This window comes from Pan troglodytes, chromosome 23, assembly GCF_028858775.2.
Source record: "Pan troglodytes isolate AG18354 chromosome 23, NHGRI_mPanTro3-v2.0_pri, whole genome shotgun sequence".
NCBI lineage: Eukaryota > Metazoa > Chordata > Mammalia > Primates > Hominidae > Pan > Pan troglodytes.
The window spans coordinates 44,788,382-44,804,898 of NC_086016.1; the positions used below are offsets into that span (position 1 = coordinate 44,788,382).

The 16,517-nt window shown below is 48.6% G+C and overlaps 1 protein-coding gene across 4 annotated transcripts in view; it reads right to left on the reverse strand.

Moving 5' to 3' along the window:
* Positions 1-552: 552 nt before the first annotated feature.
* Positions 553-16,517, reverse strand: part of ARFGAP3 (ADP ribosylation factor GTPase activating protein 3) — a 60,974-nt gene continuing 45,009 nt past the window's right edge. Inside the window, exons 12-16 of one of the 4 annotated variants that reach the window (XM_016938760.4) lie at positions 14,857-14,988; positions 12,810-12,933; positions 11,098-11,188; positions 3,061-3,182; positions 553-2,812 (exon numbers count right to left, since the gene is read on the reverse strand). In XM_016938760.4, coding sequence (XP_016794249.2) covers positions 2,792-2,812; positions 3,061-3,182; positions 11,098-11,188; positions 12,810-12,933; positions 14,857-14,988 — 490 coding nt within the window. In that variant the 3' untranslated portion in view covers positions 553-2,791. 4 annotated transcript variants of the gene reach the window in all.

The following is a 16,517-nucleotide window of genomic DNA, read 5'->3' on the forward strand; positions in this document are numbered from 1 at the left end:
AGGCTCTGGGAGTGGGGAGTCAATCCCCTCCCTTCCTTTTTTTTTTTTTTTTTGAGACAGGATCTTGCTCTGTCATCCAGGCTGCAGTGCAGTGTCCAGGTCATAGCTCATTGCAGCCTTGACCTCCTGGGCTCAAGGGATCCTCCTGCTGCAGCTTCCCGAGTAGCTGGAATTACAGGCACATGCCACTGCACCCGGCTGAATTTTTTCTTTTTTGGTAGAGGCGGGGTCTTGCTGTGTTGTCCAGGCTGGTTTCAAACTCCTGGGCTCAGGCAGTCCTCCCGCCCCAGCCTCCTAAGGCGCTAGGATTACAGGTGTGAGCCGCCTCACCTGGCCCAACATCCCCATTTTCAACCGGGACACCCCGCCTTGCTCCTGTGCTACAAACAACATCCCAAATTCATCACAACTGCACAGCAGGCCCCGCACGCACGCTAAATCCACGTCCACCTACAGTCACCACAATTCAAACGTTCATCAATGTCACACCAAAAACCCCGACTTACAATGACTTATTACGAAAGCTTTCAGGGAAAAATGTAGGCAATGCCATCTGCTGCAAGTGTTTATTCTATTTAGAAGTCTACAAATTTGAGCTTTTAAGAAAGATTCACAAAATATTCATTCAAAACCACATTTTTGGCTTATCAAATTTCAAATATATTTTACTGTGCTGAACAATATATTCTAATGCTGTCTAAAACACAGCTAAATTATTTTTCTTTATTCGTTTATACACATTCGGTAATTTCTGAAAAGCAAGATTTAAAAATATTAACAAAACTACCCAATTACAATGACTGTTCTCCCATACACGCAACTATTTTCTGTAGCTGTATCTTCTTACCTCATTCCACTTTAACTCTGTATACCGTATTGATTTGTGATGAGATGATTTATTATGAGAACTCTTAGGGAGTTCTCATCTTCCATTTCTCATCAATTCAAACAGCAACACCTTTCACAAGATAACATTAATTCCCTTGGCAGGGCAGAAGCTTAAGTTTGTTAAAAGCACTCACTGAAAAACATTTTTAAATTTATAGGTCATATAAAATAATTTACAAAGAGATAGATGACTTCAAATATTATTTGGCAGTCACCTTACTATGTAGAAACATAAACGAAGCAATCTGCCACATGAGACACCAGTCACTTTTGGTCTTTTGAAGGAAGTGTGTGTGGTGAGTGTTGTTTCTGCAGGCCCATCCAGCATCCGCTGATTCTGGCAGCCCTGAGCCCATGTGTCACATGGAGACCTCTCCTCTTCCCCCACATGAAGCCTCCTGGTTCAGGAGCAGGAGGAGCCGAGGTCTCCAGGCCCTCAGTGTTGAAACCAAAGGTTCCAAGAAAATAAAGCAAGGATATACACAGAGACGCCAAAAGGAGGGTGTGACAGGAAGGAACGCGAAACAGAAATCACAGGAAAGCTCCTACATCAGAACTCAGAATTTCTCAAAAGAAATATTAAAAATCAGAAACATATACCATATGAAAAAGTAGCAAAACAATCTGCAAAACTATCTGGACTTCACTGCCGCCTGAGATGTGGTTACTTGTTCATTTAAAGAGGAATTTCTCCAGGAAATACACATCATGACTTCAGTATTAAGAACCGTAGCGATCCTGAAGAGAGAACCAAAATGGAAGTTCACGACCATTCAGCAGCGATCCCTGACTCCCGCGCCCTGAATATTCAGCATCACCAAAATTGACACTGCAGCCCGTGTCAGGCATGTGACATGGACACTGCACCCCGAGGGTGTGCTCATCTGGAAGCAGCCATTGCTGCAGCTTCAAGGCTGAGGGTAGGTGTGGGCTTCAGAACCCAACAGGATTCACATCCTGCCTCTGGCATCCACGGCCACAGTCCTGGGATCAGGAGGCAGGAAGCAAAGTGGGCGGGAGGATGCTCAGTGGGCAAGAGGCTACTTGCTGAGCCCTCTGGGAAGCAAGTGGGAAACGGAAGACAAAGGAACACATTTGTTGTTTGAAGCCCTGAAATTTTGGTTCAGCTGGTCATCTTGCAGAAGTGACCTAACCTTCTGTGCCTCAATTCCTTCACCTGTAAAATGGGGATATAAAAGGGAGCCATCTCTAAAATGGGGATGACCATCTATAAAATAGGGATGTTACCTATTTGGACACTGATGTGGGCTTAGCTGACCTAAGGGACATGAAAGAGCTCTATGCATTTTAACTTCAGTGCCACATGAAAGGGAAGACTGTGCTATTCACAGCATGAAAACGGCTACATCCAGAGTCCTGGGGCTGAGGGAACTCTCCGGAATGGGAGGCACCTCCACGCCCTCCTTGAACTGCAGCTAGAGCAGCATCTGCCTGGGGACCAGGAATCTCCTTTGGAGGCACCAGAGTCCACACGGTTTCAGTCCTACTTCCTTTAGCAGCGTTTTACATTAATACAATCCTTCTTCAATAGCCTGACGTAAACAAGAAGGTGCAAAGAAACGAGCCACTCATATCGTCAGAGATGGCCTCGACTCTCATGCGCAAGTATGCGCCATCCTTGGCTTATGTTTTCACTCAATAGAATGTGGTTTTAGGAAAACTTTTCATTACAAGGAAATGCTCCTAGCATCACAGAGAAAAAGCAAGATATAAAACCCTCTATACAATATAATCCCTTTTTAACTTTAAAAAGATAGATATGTATATCTTTTTAATCTACGTATAGAAAAATATCCTTAGAAATCTACAGCTAAAAATATACCAAAATATTAACACAGGTTATCCCTGTCATGTGGCATTACAGATAATTTCAGTTTTCTTCTTAATACTTCTCTGTTCCAATCTAGGAAAAAAAATGGACAATGGTCATGACAATTCCTCTAATAATTCCCCTAGAGTCATCCATTAGAAAATATTAAATATAAAATTATAATTTCTGGTTTTCATAATGTTCTGGGTTATAGTGTAGCAAACATATCGATCCAATAATATATAATTGAATTTTCCAGCAGTTGAAGATTGAAGCAGGTCTCATTTTCAAACTGCTGAACCTACCGTCATAGCCAGTGAGCACTGCCCCATTCCACTGACCTGAATTGAAGTCACGACTCCATTAGCAAAGATGGAGAGTTTTCCAGCAACCGACCTCACTCCCTGCTTGAACTGCGCCATGTCGGGGGCGTTGGGCAGCACGCTGGACAGGCTGTAGTTCCCTGCACACACACAGCAGACACTGTCTCATCACTGCCCTGGCCACAGCTGCGGCAAACCCAGTACCCAGAGTGCTCAACGGCTCCAGAGAACCCGGATCTCTCCCCTCCTGCTGCCTCACAAGGGGCCCAGCAGTGGGATGGAGACTCGGGCTGAAGTGGCAGCCCTGCCATGATCCACATGAGAGAATCCACACAACAGAAAATGTAGTATGGGGGACTTAACACCACTATGAGTTCAAATCCTGGCACTGTCACTTCTAGGCTGTGTGCCTCTAGAGAAGTTCCTTGCTCTCTCTGGGCCCATTTCCTCAAGGTGCTTAACATAGCCCTGGCAGGTAAGTACCCAGCAAAAGGCAGATGGGCCAACACGGATGGCCTGTTTCTCATCACCTCCTCCCTCTTTTGGTAACAGTACTCCTCTCTTCCTCCAGGAACCACCTCTCCCTTCCACCCTGTCCACAGGCATGGGCACATGACCCAGGCCTGACCAATCAGAGCCTTCCCTGGGATTCATGTATCCTCAAATGAGAGGAGCCATTTGCTTGCTCTGGGGTTATTGGCAGGGACAAAGCAAAGCAGCAGCCATCTGTGACTACGACTGCCCCTCCCACTCGCTTGGGGTATGGAGGAAGCTTGTTACCTCCCCCAAGGAGGTGAGCCAAATAGATGCATCACTGATGCTGTCTGACTGTGACTTAGAAGCCAAGCTCCACTGCCAGTCTTCCCAGGTACAGAAGTTCACACTTCCACCCTCTTTGCTAGGGCCGGTGTTAGTGGCCCTAAGTTTTGTTAGTTGTTAGTTTTGTTAAGTGTTAGTTGCTTAAGTTTTGGTTGCCCTGATGTAAACATCACCATAATTGCTACCAATCTGGGTGAAGTTCATCAGGGTTATCACACATCAAGGAGGTCTGACCACACTCCTAGAGCTGACAATCAGGGGTTCATAAACTTCTGTGTCACAATTGTAATAAGACGCTGGAGGGGCTCAGTGAGCTCAACGCAAACCCTGCAGGTCCTCAGGAGTAGCCACGCCCAGCTACTCCCTAAGCCCCACATGACACCACCTGCTCCTTACAAAACAGAAACCCACCAGACGCAGTGGCTCACGCCTGTAATCCCAGCACTCTGGGAGGCTGAGGTGGGAGGATCACTTGAGGTCAGGAGTTCAAGACCAGCCTGGCCAACATGGTGAAACCCCATCTCTACTAAAAATACAAAAAATTAGCTGGGCATGGTGGCACACACCTGTAACCCTAGCTACTTGGGAGGCTGAGGCAGGAGAATCACTTGAACCTGGGAGGTAGAGGTTGCAGTGAGCCAAGACTGTGTCACCCCACTCCAGCCTGGGTGACAGAGCGAGACCCCATCTCAAAAACAAAAACAAAACAGAAAGCCTTGGTCAAGTCCCTCTCTGAGAATAAAACAGAACTGACAAGTTACCCTGCAACGTGTCCCTTGGAAGAGACACTGCATTTGCCCCCAGCACTGTTCCCATGCCCACCACAGATGCAGGTCCTCCCATCTCCACCTCCAGCTGACTGTCTAAAATCTTGTAGGCCTTCACCAATGACAGAGTGTAATTCCAACACAGTGATGGGACTGGGGTGCTGTGTCTCCTCTGAGGGCTGCCTGGGCAGGCTGGAGGGGCCAGGTGGCCATGGTCAAAGACAGCCCCAGTGTGCTCAGGTTACACAATGAGCTCCAGGAAATGACAGTTCCAGCCACCTGCTCAGGAAGAGCGTCCTTGACCCAGGGAATCTCTCCTCCCTATCTTTTCCCAGAACACCCACAGTGTGTACTGAGGACACCGCCACAGACCTGCTTTTCCACAGCTCACCACCTACTGGGGAAAGCAGACAATTAACTGATAATATCACTAAAGTGTGACCTGTGTCATCTGGAGGGGACACAGAGCAAACTCAGGTAGACAGCTGGGAGGTGGCTGCAGGGGTCCAGGGGCATGGGGCGGTGCCTGAGCATGAGGAGGCGGCAGTGGGGATCAGGAGGGAACGGGCTGAGCGTACTCAGGAGGCAGGTGTCAAGAGGCACACTGACTGACTGGCCTAGGCAGGCTGAGAGGAAGGCGGATTAAGGATGTTTCCCAGGTTTCTGCTTGAGCAGCCAGGAAGAAGACAGCCGCTCCCCTCTCTGAGACAGAGGGGTCACTGAGCTACACAGTGGTCTGTGGTTGGGGCAAATGCCCTGGATGGGTCAGGACAGGCCAGGTGACTCTGAGCTAACAACCACCCACAACTGATGTTTGCTGTGCCCAGTGCAGGTGGGCAGGGGGTTCTGTGCATCACAGTCACTTGCGGTCCAAGCCCATGGGGCCACCTCTTAATTCCAGCTTCCTTGCCTACTATGACAGGGAAAGAAACATGGCAACATGCACACAGCCCTTAAGGCTTGTGCTGGAGGCGGAACACATCGCCCCTGCAGCCTGGCACTGGCCATGGGACATGGGAGGTAGGGGGAGGCGTGTTCCAGCCTATGTTGGCCGGTGGGCAGGCTCAGCAAGCTCCTGGGGTCATTCATCACCCCTCCACCCATTCATCCTCAAACACCTGCAGAGGGCTTCCTCTGCCAGGCTGTCAGGCGCCAAGGGCACAGAAATGAGAACTGACAGTCCACTGGGGGAGACGGTCTTCGCATGGTCTTGCCCTCAGTGTAAGGCACAAGAGTGGTGCAGGGGGGCCTAACCAGGCCCCCAGGGTAAATACGGGTTGGGAGGCTGTCTGGGGGAATGGGGAAGAAGAGCATTCTGGGCTGGGGGCTCCACAGGCTCAACACAGCTGGAGTGAGCCACAACAGTGAATCATGAGAAATGAGGCTGGAAAGGCCAGTGGGAACCATGGTCCTGGAGGTGGGCATTGGGTGGGGAGCTGTGCTTCAAGCTGAGGGCAGGATTTTCAGCACAGATGACTGTGTTCTGAAAGATCCCTGTGGGAAGAGTGAGGAGAGGGGTGAGCAGCAGCCAAGACTGGAGGCAGGAGGACCAAGCAGCGGGTTGTGGCCACGTTTCAGGTCTGGAGTCACCTAGGAGAGATTCTGATCATATGGGTCTATGGTGTGACGAGGGAGGTGGAAGGTTCCAGGACAACTCCCAGGCTCCTCAAAATAACAATTTTTTTTTTTTTTTTTTTGAGACAGAGTCTCGCTGTGTCACCCAGACTGGAATGTAGTGGCGCGATCTTAGCTCACTGCAAGCTCCGCCTCCCAGGTTCACGCCATTCTCCTGCCTCAGCCTCTCCGAGTAGCTGGGACTACAGGTGCCCGCCACCACGCCCAGATAATTTTTTTTTTTTTTTTGTATTTTTTAGTAGAGATGGGGTTTCACCGTGTTAGCCAGGATGGTCTCAATCTCCTGACCTTGTGATCCACCCGCCTCAGCCTCCCAAAGTGCTGGGATTACAGGCGAGAGCCACCGTGCCTGGCCCAAAATAAGAATTTTTTTTTTTTTTTGAGATGGAGTCTTGCTCTGTTGCCCAGGCTGGAGTGCAGTGGTGCGATCTCGGCTCACTGCAAGCTCCGCCTCCCAGGTTCACACCATTCTCCTGCCTCAGCCTCCCGAGTTGCTGGGACTACAGGCGCCCACCACCACGCCTGGCTAATTTTTTGTATTTTTAGTAGAGATGGGGTTTCACCATGTTAGCCAGGATGGTCTCGATCTCCTGACCCGTGATCTGCCCGCCTCGGCCTCCCAAAGTGCTGGGATTACAGGCGTGAGCCACCACACCTGGCCCAAAATAAAAATTTTTAATAGAATACCATGTATTAATTTCTCTGCTTCATGCAGACAAATGAAGAGAAAAAGTATTTCCAAGATTATAAGAACAAGTTTGGGCATTGTTTGTTTGAGACAGGGACTCCCTCTGTTGCCCAGGCTGGAGTACAGTGGTGTGATCACAGCTGACTGCAGCCTCAATCTTTTGGGTTCAAGTGATCCTCCTGCCTTAGCCTCCGAGTAATTGGAACTATAGGCATTAGCCATCGCACCTAGCTAATTTTTTTATTTTTTAAATTTTCTGTAGAGATGGGGGTCCCACTATGTTGTCCAGGCTGGTCTGGAACTCCTGGGGCCACTGCACAGCTATACTGTCTGACAAGCACACATGGCAATAACCAAACTAGACTGCCTGATGCAGACTGAGGGCAGTGCTTTCGAGGTCACACTCCTAGACCCTGGGCCGGAGCAAAGAGAAAAGGAGACAGTGGTTAAGGGACCTCACAAACAACCTACCACTTGACCCCACAATGCACACAAGGAAGGGGTGCAGGTGTCTGCACTCCCATGCAGACGTGCTCTCATTCAAACAATCAGAATTGGCTTTCTGGGGGGAAACATGCTGAGGGGGCAGCTGGGTTTTAAGCTTTTTGTTGTATCCTGGCTCTCACACAGCTGCCTCCACTCTGTCATCTGGTGTCTGAGTGCCTCACGCCTGCCTGAGGCAGTGCCCAGCTGATGGCAGTCCCCCAGCTCCAATGACCCTGTCCCATGGGTGTGACCACAGGGACTGTTGCTGTGCCAGGTCAGGTTGGCTGCAGGCACTTACATGCGCTTCCCACTCAATCCTTCAGCTACAGTGAAAGAGAGTGCCCGTAAGAACGGCCGCAGGGCTCCTGGGCTAGAAACACCCCCAGAAAGCAGCTTACCTCACCAGAAGCATTTCACATTTGGAAATTAAGATAAGGAACACAGAACTGATTGTTTCCTTCCTTCCTTCCTTCCCTCCCTCCTTCCTCTTTTTTTTTTTTTTTTTTTTTGATACAAGGCCTGGCTCTATCGCCCAGGCTGGAGTGCAGTGGCACGATCTCAGATCACTGTAACCTCTGCCTCCTGGGCTCAGGTCATCCTCCCACCTTAGCCTCCAGAGTAGCTGGGACTACAGGTGTGCACCACCATGCCTGGCTAATTTTTGTATTTTTTGTAGAGACACGGTTTTGCCATGTTGCCCAGGCTGGTCTGGAACTCCTGAGCTCAAGCGATACGTCTTCCTCAGCCTCCCAAAGTGCTGGATTATAGGGGTGAGCCACCAAGCAGAATAGTTTCTTTTTTTCTTTTCTTTTTTTTGAAACAGAATCTCATTCTATTGCCCAGGCTGGAGTGTAGTGGTGCGATCTCAGCCACTGCAACTTCCCCCTCCCAGGTTCAAGCAATTCTTGTGCCTCAGCCGCCTGAGTGGTTGGGATTACAGACGCCCACCACCACACCCGGCTAATTTTTTTTTTTTTTTTTTTTTTGAGATGGAGTCTCGCTCCAGGCTGGAGTGCAGCGGCGTGATCTCGGCACACTGCAACTCCCGCCTCCCAGGTTCAAGCGATACTCCTGCCTCAGCCTCCGGAGTAGCTGGGACTACAGGCACATGCCACCATGCCCAGCTAGTTTTTGTATTTTTAGTAGAGATGGGGCTTCACCATGTTGGCCAGGCTGGTCTCGATCTCTTGACCTCGTGATCCACCCGCCTCGGCCTCCCAAAGTACTGGGATTACAGGCGTGAGCCACTGTGACTGGCCTAATTTTTGTATTTTTAGAAGGGATGGGGTTTCACCATGTTAGCCAGGCTGCTCTTGAACTCTCGATCTCAGGTGATCTGCCTACCTCGGCCTCCCAAAGTGTTGGGATTACAGGTGTGAGTCACCGTGCCTTCCCCAGAACAAGTTTTAAGAACTTGTTTTCTTAAAACAAGCTTTTACTTCAATAGGAAAGTATTAAAGACAAAATAAAAGAAAAAAAAATTTATAAAATAAAACAAGCTTTATGGAGGCAGAACACACAAAGCTCTTTGTTGAAATATGCTCTGAATAATAAAAAGTAAATATTTAATAAAAGTTGCTGGTGCCTGTAATTCCAGCTTCTTGGGAGGCTGAGGAGGGAGGTTTGCTCAAGGCCCGGAGTTTGAGACCAGCCTGGGCAACACAGTTAGACCCTGGCGGGGGCAGGGGAGTGAGTTTCTGGGTGGCCTCTCACCCCAGGGTGCACCTTACAATGACCACGAGGTGCCAGGATCCAGGGTTGGTTTGGCATCCACACAGGGTCAAAAAAATTTAATGGATCTTTGTTCTCTGAAAGGGAACAGGAAGGTAAACACAGGCTGCCACTATTTTTGTTCAGTAACTGGAAAGGCTGCTCTCATTTGATCTCCAAATATTTTTTTAAAAAAACAAACAGTGCTTCAGAGTAAAACTTCTATTGATTTAAATTACAAAGGCATCCATTGCAGGGAGTCGGGGGACTGAACAATGCAGGTCTCTGGACTGGCTGCTGGCTGTGCCAGGGCCCCTACAAGGCGACCCAGCACTGACCTGTGGGGCTGCTGGAGGTCTCCAAAGGTGGCCGGAGTGCCTCTCTGCCAGGGGTGGTCACAAAAGGAAGTTGCCCTGACAAAAGGCCAGGACACTGAAAGTTTGGAGATGGAACAAGCCAATGAGCCTCACCTGCCCCCACCAAGACTAACTGCCAGGAAATGCCCAGTCAGCAAGTAACTGACTGCCCAAGGGAAACGAGGCCCCTCTGCTCAAGTCTGGGGTGAGGCACAGGGTGTGCTCCTGCCCAAAGAGTGGCTCAGGGGAGCCGTGGCCTTGGCTGCGCACCCCCAGGCACCCTCACACTCTCACTGGCAGCGGATGTGCCGGGGCTTGTCCACTCTGGCCCTGGCCTCTGGCTCCTTGGGCTGCCTGGCTCTCTGCCAGCTGCTCTGCCAGCACAACCCTTGTCTCACTTGCTGCCACCTGGCTAGGACTCTCCCTCCACTGCAGCACAGCAACTTGGCAGTGCCCACTGCACCCTGAGGGCCACAGTGTGACTCTATAACATCCCCAAACCACAACCCACAATGTCCAACACTCAGACCTCTCTCGAGCTGTTTCTTTTTGGACTCGGAAAACAGCTGTTCTCTGTGGCTGTAAGGCCAAGTGGTCGCCCAGGTTGGTCACTTAGAGCCACACCCAGCTCCTCTAGGCCTAGAAATGAGGGGTGCTGAGGGTGCCAGGCTTGGAATGCCTGGCTCCTGAGAGTCGTCCCTCCCCTTGGCTCTCCTGCTGATAAATGGCTTCCTGAAATGACCTCAGAGGACGCTGCCCCTTTCATGTTAACCACAGGGCCCCTCCTCCCCACTGTGGCCTGGCAGAGGCCTTTGTAGGGTACTCTCGCAAGGCATCCCTCAGTCAGGGGGATGCAGAAGTTGAAGCAGAGGGGCCGGCACTCTGAGGCCCACCACTGGGCTCACAGGCCGCCCCATCCTAGGCCATCCCAGCCCTGGGAGGACCAGACACCTCCTCGCTGGGGTCTGAACCCTGAAGAGGGATATGGGAGACAGGCAATTCCTCTCCACCTGCTCACTCCCAAAGCTGTGTTGTGTCTTCCCTGGAAGACAGATGCTGTTAGAGCCACATGTTTCTATCTGCCTCTGCCCACCCCTGGGGCCTGCTGTGTGCCAGACACTTGGTGGCACTTCACATTGCTCATTTAAGCCGCATGACAACCTTGTGAGGTGGTTTTATCCACCCCCATTACAGAGGAGGAGACTGAGGCTAAAGACACCATGACATACTCAAGAGCTCACAGCTAGAGGGTGGTGAGGATCACACGGGAGCCCGGCGCTGTCCACCTCTAAGGCTAAGATAGCATATGGTATTTCATAGCACAGCCGCACTCAGCTAGAAACACTCCTCTATGACAGTGTTCAGAAGGATGACTTGCCAGGCAATGATGGGGATGTTGCTTTAATTTCATGACTTGGTCTCCTTACGTGTGAAGCCTGGAATAGTAACTTCTGCTCTACCTGACTTATAGCAGAGATCAGAGCATCGAATAATGGTTGCTAAAATATCTTGGAAAAGGAAACAGTCCTATCCAGATGAAATGTGTTCATACCGTAGACATGACAGAGACCAGCTCTTGTTTAGTGCCCCCTACCTGCTGGCTGCTTCCTCTGCTCCTCGAACAGATCAGCTGAGCTTATGGAGGAACTTGCCGACAGCCTCTCTAGGCGGGCCCTGGTCTCATACTAGAGAAGACAAGGAAAGGAAATGTTAGGCTCCGAAGATTGTGGGCAGTTTTGCAAAAAGAATCACTGAAGAGCTGTCATTTGAAAGTGACCCCCAGGCTCTTTCTTTCCAACAGTTACTGAATGCCACTGCCAAGGCCAGGTCCTGCGGGACAGCACAAAGCTCATGTTCTGCATGGGAGGCAGGTCACAGGCAGACTGATCAACATACAACACCTCAGCCACGATGGCCAGTGCGGAGGCCGTCGGAGTGAGGGAGGGAGAGCGGCATCTCTCTCCTGGTGCTGCTTCTAGCCAGCTGTCAGCAAAGGCCACTCTAAGAGTCTCTTTTCCAAGCCCCATGACACTATTTTAAAACTGAACTTGAATGTCAACTTTGAAGCAAGGCAGATTTTATGGACTGTGGGAACAGCAAGGGGCAATTCTACTTTCGAAATGATGGCGAAATGTTACACTTGCAGAAGTTTAAATTTCTGCAAAATACATTCAGCACATTTTAGGAAACCATCATCCAAATAGTCAGAGGCACGCTAGCAGTTCAGGATGAGAGGAAAGACGTAAACCTCCCCACTTCCACTTGAGTCTTACAGCTTAGCAAGACTTCACTATGATGAGTTCATTAACATTTCTTTCTTTCTTTCTTTTTTTTTTTGAGACAGAGTCTCACTCTGCTTCTGGGTTCAAGCGATTCTCTGCCTCAGCCTCCCAAGTAGCTGAACTAGAAGCGCGTACCACCATACCGAGCTAATTTTTGTATTTTTTGTAGAGACGGAGTTTCATCATGTTGGCCAGGCTGGTCTCGAACTCCTGGCCTCAAGTGATCCACCTGCCTCAGCCTCCCAAAGTGCTAGGATTATAGGTGTGAGCCACAGTGCCTGGCCAAGTTCATTAATATTTCTGAGAAAAGCCAACAACCTGAAAATAAATATATGCACTCCTCAGAAACATATCTGGCTGGGCGTGGTGGCTCACACCTGTAATACCAGCACTTTGGGAGGCCGAGGCAGCCAGATCACCTGAGGTCAGGAGTTCAAGACCAGCCTAGCCAATATGGTGAAACCTCATCTCTACTAAAAATACAAAAATTAGCCAAGTGTAGTGGTGCACGGCCGTAGTCCCAGCTACTTGGGAGGCTGAGGCAGGAGAATCGCTTAAACTTGGGAGGCAGAGGTTGCAGTAAGCTGAAATCATGCCACTGCACTCCAGCCTGGGTGACAGAAGGAGGCTCCGTCTCCAAAAAAAAAAAAAAAAAGAAAAAAAAAAAAGAAACATATCTATGTGCTTCATTTCACTATGTTTAAAAGTTATTAAGTAAATTACAGCTACAGCAACAATTGAAATATATTCAAAAGATACTGGATAATGGCTATTCAAAACACCAAGAGAGGAATAAGAGAACTGTGAGATAAGTCCTTGTCTTGTAAACACTCCTCTTGCTGAGGTAGCAAGCACATGATCAGTTATACAGACCTGGGTTCAAGTCCTGACTCCAGCACTTTCAGGCCGGAGGGCATCTGGCAGCCTGAGCCCAGCTCACTCAGGATCTCCTCCCCGACAACGCCCACACCCACACTTCCCTCCTGCATTATGGGGCACCCAAAGAAACTCTCTGGACCCTTACATCAGCCTGGGCTTGTCTTCCAAAATACATATCTGATGAAATGGCCTTGACATTGCCAAACTTCTTCTGGGCCTCATCTGTATTTTCAACTGGCTCATAATCTGGCTTGCGGCGAGCAGTAGGTCTGCAATTAAAAACAGCCAAATTAGGTTAAACTAATTTGAGGTGAAGCAAATGTGTTTCATACTCATTTTATTTTTTAAAATGCCAACAGCAGTACATTTTGTAAAAGGATTTTAGGCTGTTTTTAAAAGCCTGAAAATTCTAATTTAAAAAAAAAAGAATAAATATCCAAACAATGCAACATTTGAAGGAATTTCTGTTTAAAACGGGGTCTGTTATTTCACATTTCAGTTCAAATATGTTATATCACATTTCAGATCAACTGGGTAAACACTGAATACATTGTTTGGAATGTCCATAGGACACTGATCTCTCTACATTGTATAGGTTATAAAATGTCCCAGTTACCTGGGACAATTTCAAGTCACACCTGTTGTCCCAACATATTAGTAGTACCCCCTTGCACTCTCAGAAGTTCTCTGGTTGGAAAATAAATTCATTCATAATCACCAAAAACTGGAGACAGCCCTTCAGCAGGTGAATGCATAAACTTGGCAAGTAAGAGGAATGAACACAAGAATGAATGAGTCTTCACCAAGTGTGCTAAGACAAGTTAAACCAGAGTAGGAAGGCCAACTGCTACATGACTCCATTTATATGATATCTGGGAAAGGCAAAATTGTAAGGCCAGAAAACAGACCTGGGGTGACCAGGGGCCAGGGGCAGGGGAGGGGGGACTACAAAGGGCATGGGGAAAATTTGGGGGTGATGGGAACTGTTCTGTTTCTTGGTTTTGGTGGTAATTACATGAATGTATGTGCTTGTCAGAACTGTAAGTTTAAAAAGATGAATTTTACTATATGTAAATAATACCTTAAAATTGGGGGAAAAAAGGCCGGGTGCGGTGGCTCACGCCTGTAATCCCAGCACTGTGGGAGGCCAAGACGGGTGGATCATGAGGTCAGGAGATCGAGACCATCCTTGCTAACACAGTGAAACCCCGTCTCTATTAAAAATACAAAAACATTAGCCAGGCGTGGTGGTGGGCGCCTGTAGTCCCAGCTACTTGGGAGGCTGAGGCAGCAGAATGGTGTGAACCCAGGAGGCGGAGCTTGCAGTGAGCCGAGATTGCACCACTGCACTCCAGCCTGGGTGACAGAGCAAGACTCCATCTAAAAAAAAAAAAAAAAAAAAAATTGGGGAAAAAGGTGAAACCTTCCTGACCTAGGCCACCCCTGACCCATGGATCAGAATCTTCAGAGAAGAGGACTCCACACACACATTTCTTTCAAGATCCACAGAGGATTCTGATGTGCACTTCCTATTTAGAATCAGTAATTTAAAATCAAAACAGGCTGGGCATGGTGGCTCACACCTGTAATCCCAGCACTTTGGGAGGCCGAGGCAGGCGGATCATTTGAGGTCAGGAGTTTGAGACCAGCCTGGCTGGTGAGGCAACCATCTCTACTAAAAGTACAAAAATTAGCCTGGCATGATGGTGTGCACCTGTAGTCTCAGCTACTCGGGAGGCTGAGGCAGGAGAATCGCTTGAACCTGGGAGACGGAGGCTGCAGTAAGCTGAGATTGCACCACTGCACTCCAGCCTGGGCAACAGAGTGAGACTCTGTCTCAAAAACAAAACAAAACAAAACAAAAACAAAATCAAAACAATATTCCTGAAATAGTAGAACAAAATCATTTACTAGTCTTACAAAAGGTTTCAAAAGGTTTTCCTTTTTGAGGGGGGCAAGGTCTTACTCTGTTGACCAGGCTAGAGTACACTGGCGTGATCACAGCTCACTGCAACCTTGTACTCCTGGGCTCAAGTGATCCTTTGACCTCGGCCTCTTAAAGTGCTGGGATTATGGGAATGAGCCGCCGTGCCCAGCCCCTTACAAGGGTTTTCATGTCATCGTGTTATCAGCTATTTTTTCCCAGAAATGCATGGATTCACTACTACAACCCTACAGTTTTGCATTCATACCTGTCTGAATAGCCTGTAGTTTTCAGAACTGTTTCAGTATCTTTGCTGGTCTCTTTTTTCCAATAGGAATCTGAACTGTCATCCCAGCTAGAGAAAGAACTGCTCCTTAACTCCACTGGCTCGTCAAAGTACCTGTAGGAGCAAGAGTACAACAGTGACTTTGGAGGTCCTTGCTGACACTTGTCCTGGGCTCTCTCACTTCCACGGATGTGGGGGATGCCTCCTTGAAGTTAATGGCAGTCACATAACTAGGTCTAGCCAAGGAGACAGGAGCAGACACGAGGTGTGTCATTTCCAAGGCCTTTCAAGTACCTGTGTTCAACCTTGCCCAGTCCTCTCTTCCCAAGCTACATGGAAGAGATTGTGTTCCAGGTGCTACAGTCTCAGGTAGGTGAAACCTCCATCAGTCTGGACAATCAAGATGACACATGCAGGACAGGTACTCTAGAGAACCACCTGAACCCTTAGCTGATTTTATGTGAAAAAGAAATCAATTGCCATTGTGTTCAGCCCTTGAGATCTGGGGGATGTTTATAACCTTAGTATAACCTGGCCTATCCAGACAACACAGGGCATCTTTAAATGTTATCTACCACAGGTTACACATTTCACTGTCTTTAGGTCTCATTCCGCCTGGTTAGGCAGTCACAAATAACACTGCTGGGCCTAGAGAACTGACTCCATACAAGGAGCTTCTTGTTGGCAATCCCTTCCGTGTTAAGCACATTCAATGAAAATGATGTAAATGATGCTCATTAACCTCCTCCTGGAGTTGGATACAAAGCTATGGATCATGATCACTGGACCATTCTGGGGATAGTCTTTCAGCCTGGAGCCTGCAGTAAACTTGATCTGATTTGCAAGCATCCCAGGAGAGCCTGGCCTTCAGATCAGTTTACACTTTAATTAGCCAATTGTCACTGAGCAGGGCATTGCTCAGAGAGCAGCACTCAGTGTTGGCTTTTGGTCCTGTGTGATTAGAGAAAAATCTTTGACCAAGAGCAGCAAGGTCTGCCTGGAACAGGAGAGACTGACAGGCGAGGTGGATGTGCCAAAGCCTTGAGAAAAAGTGACCATCGACCAGCCAGGCACGGTGGCTCACACCTGTAATCCCAGCACTTTGGGAGGCCAAGGCAGGTGGATTGCTTGAGCCTGGGAGTTCCAGACCAGCCTGGGCAACATGGCAAAGCCCCATCTCTACAAAAAATGCAAAATAAAAAATAAATAAACAAATAAAATAACCGTTTCCTGACCATCTCCGGGGATTAAAAGAAAAAATTAATGGGGCATGGTGGCACGCCTATAGTCCCAGCTACTTGGGAGGCTCACCTAAGCCTGGGAGGCCGAGACTGCAGTGAGCCATGATCATGCCACTACACTCCAGCCTGGGTGACAGAGTGGGATACTGTCTCAAAAAAAAAAAAAAAAAAAAAAAGGGACTGTGCCATGCCAGAATTCACGATAGCTTAGGATGGAAAAGCAGTCTGGCCAGATATACACACCTCATTAAGGCAGTCCAAGAAGTTCAGAGGAGAGAGGCAGATCCCAGGGAGGTCTTAGGAAAGGAAGGGTGACAGAAGAGAATGCAGAGGCCTTAACAGACATCATCCAGGTTTTCTCCAGAGAGTAAGGACAGGAAGCACACTGGAAATAAGATGAGC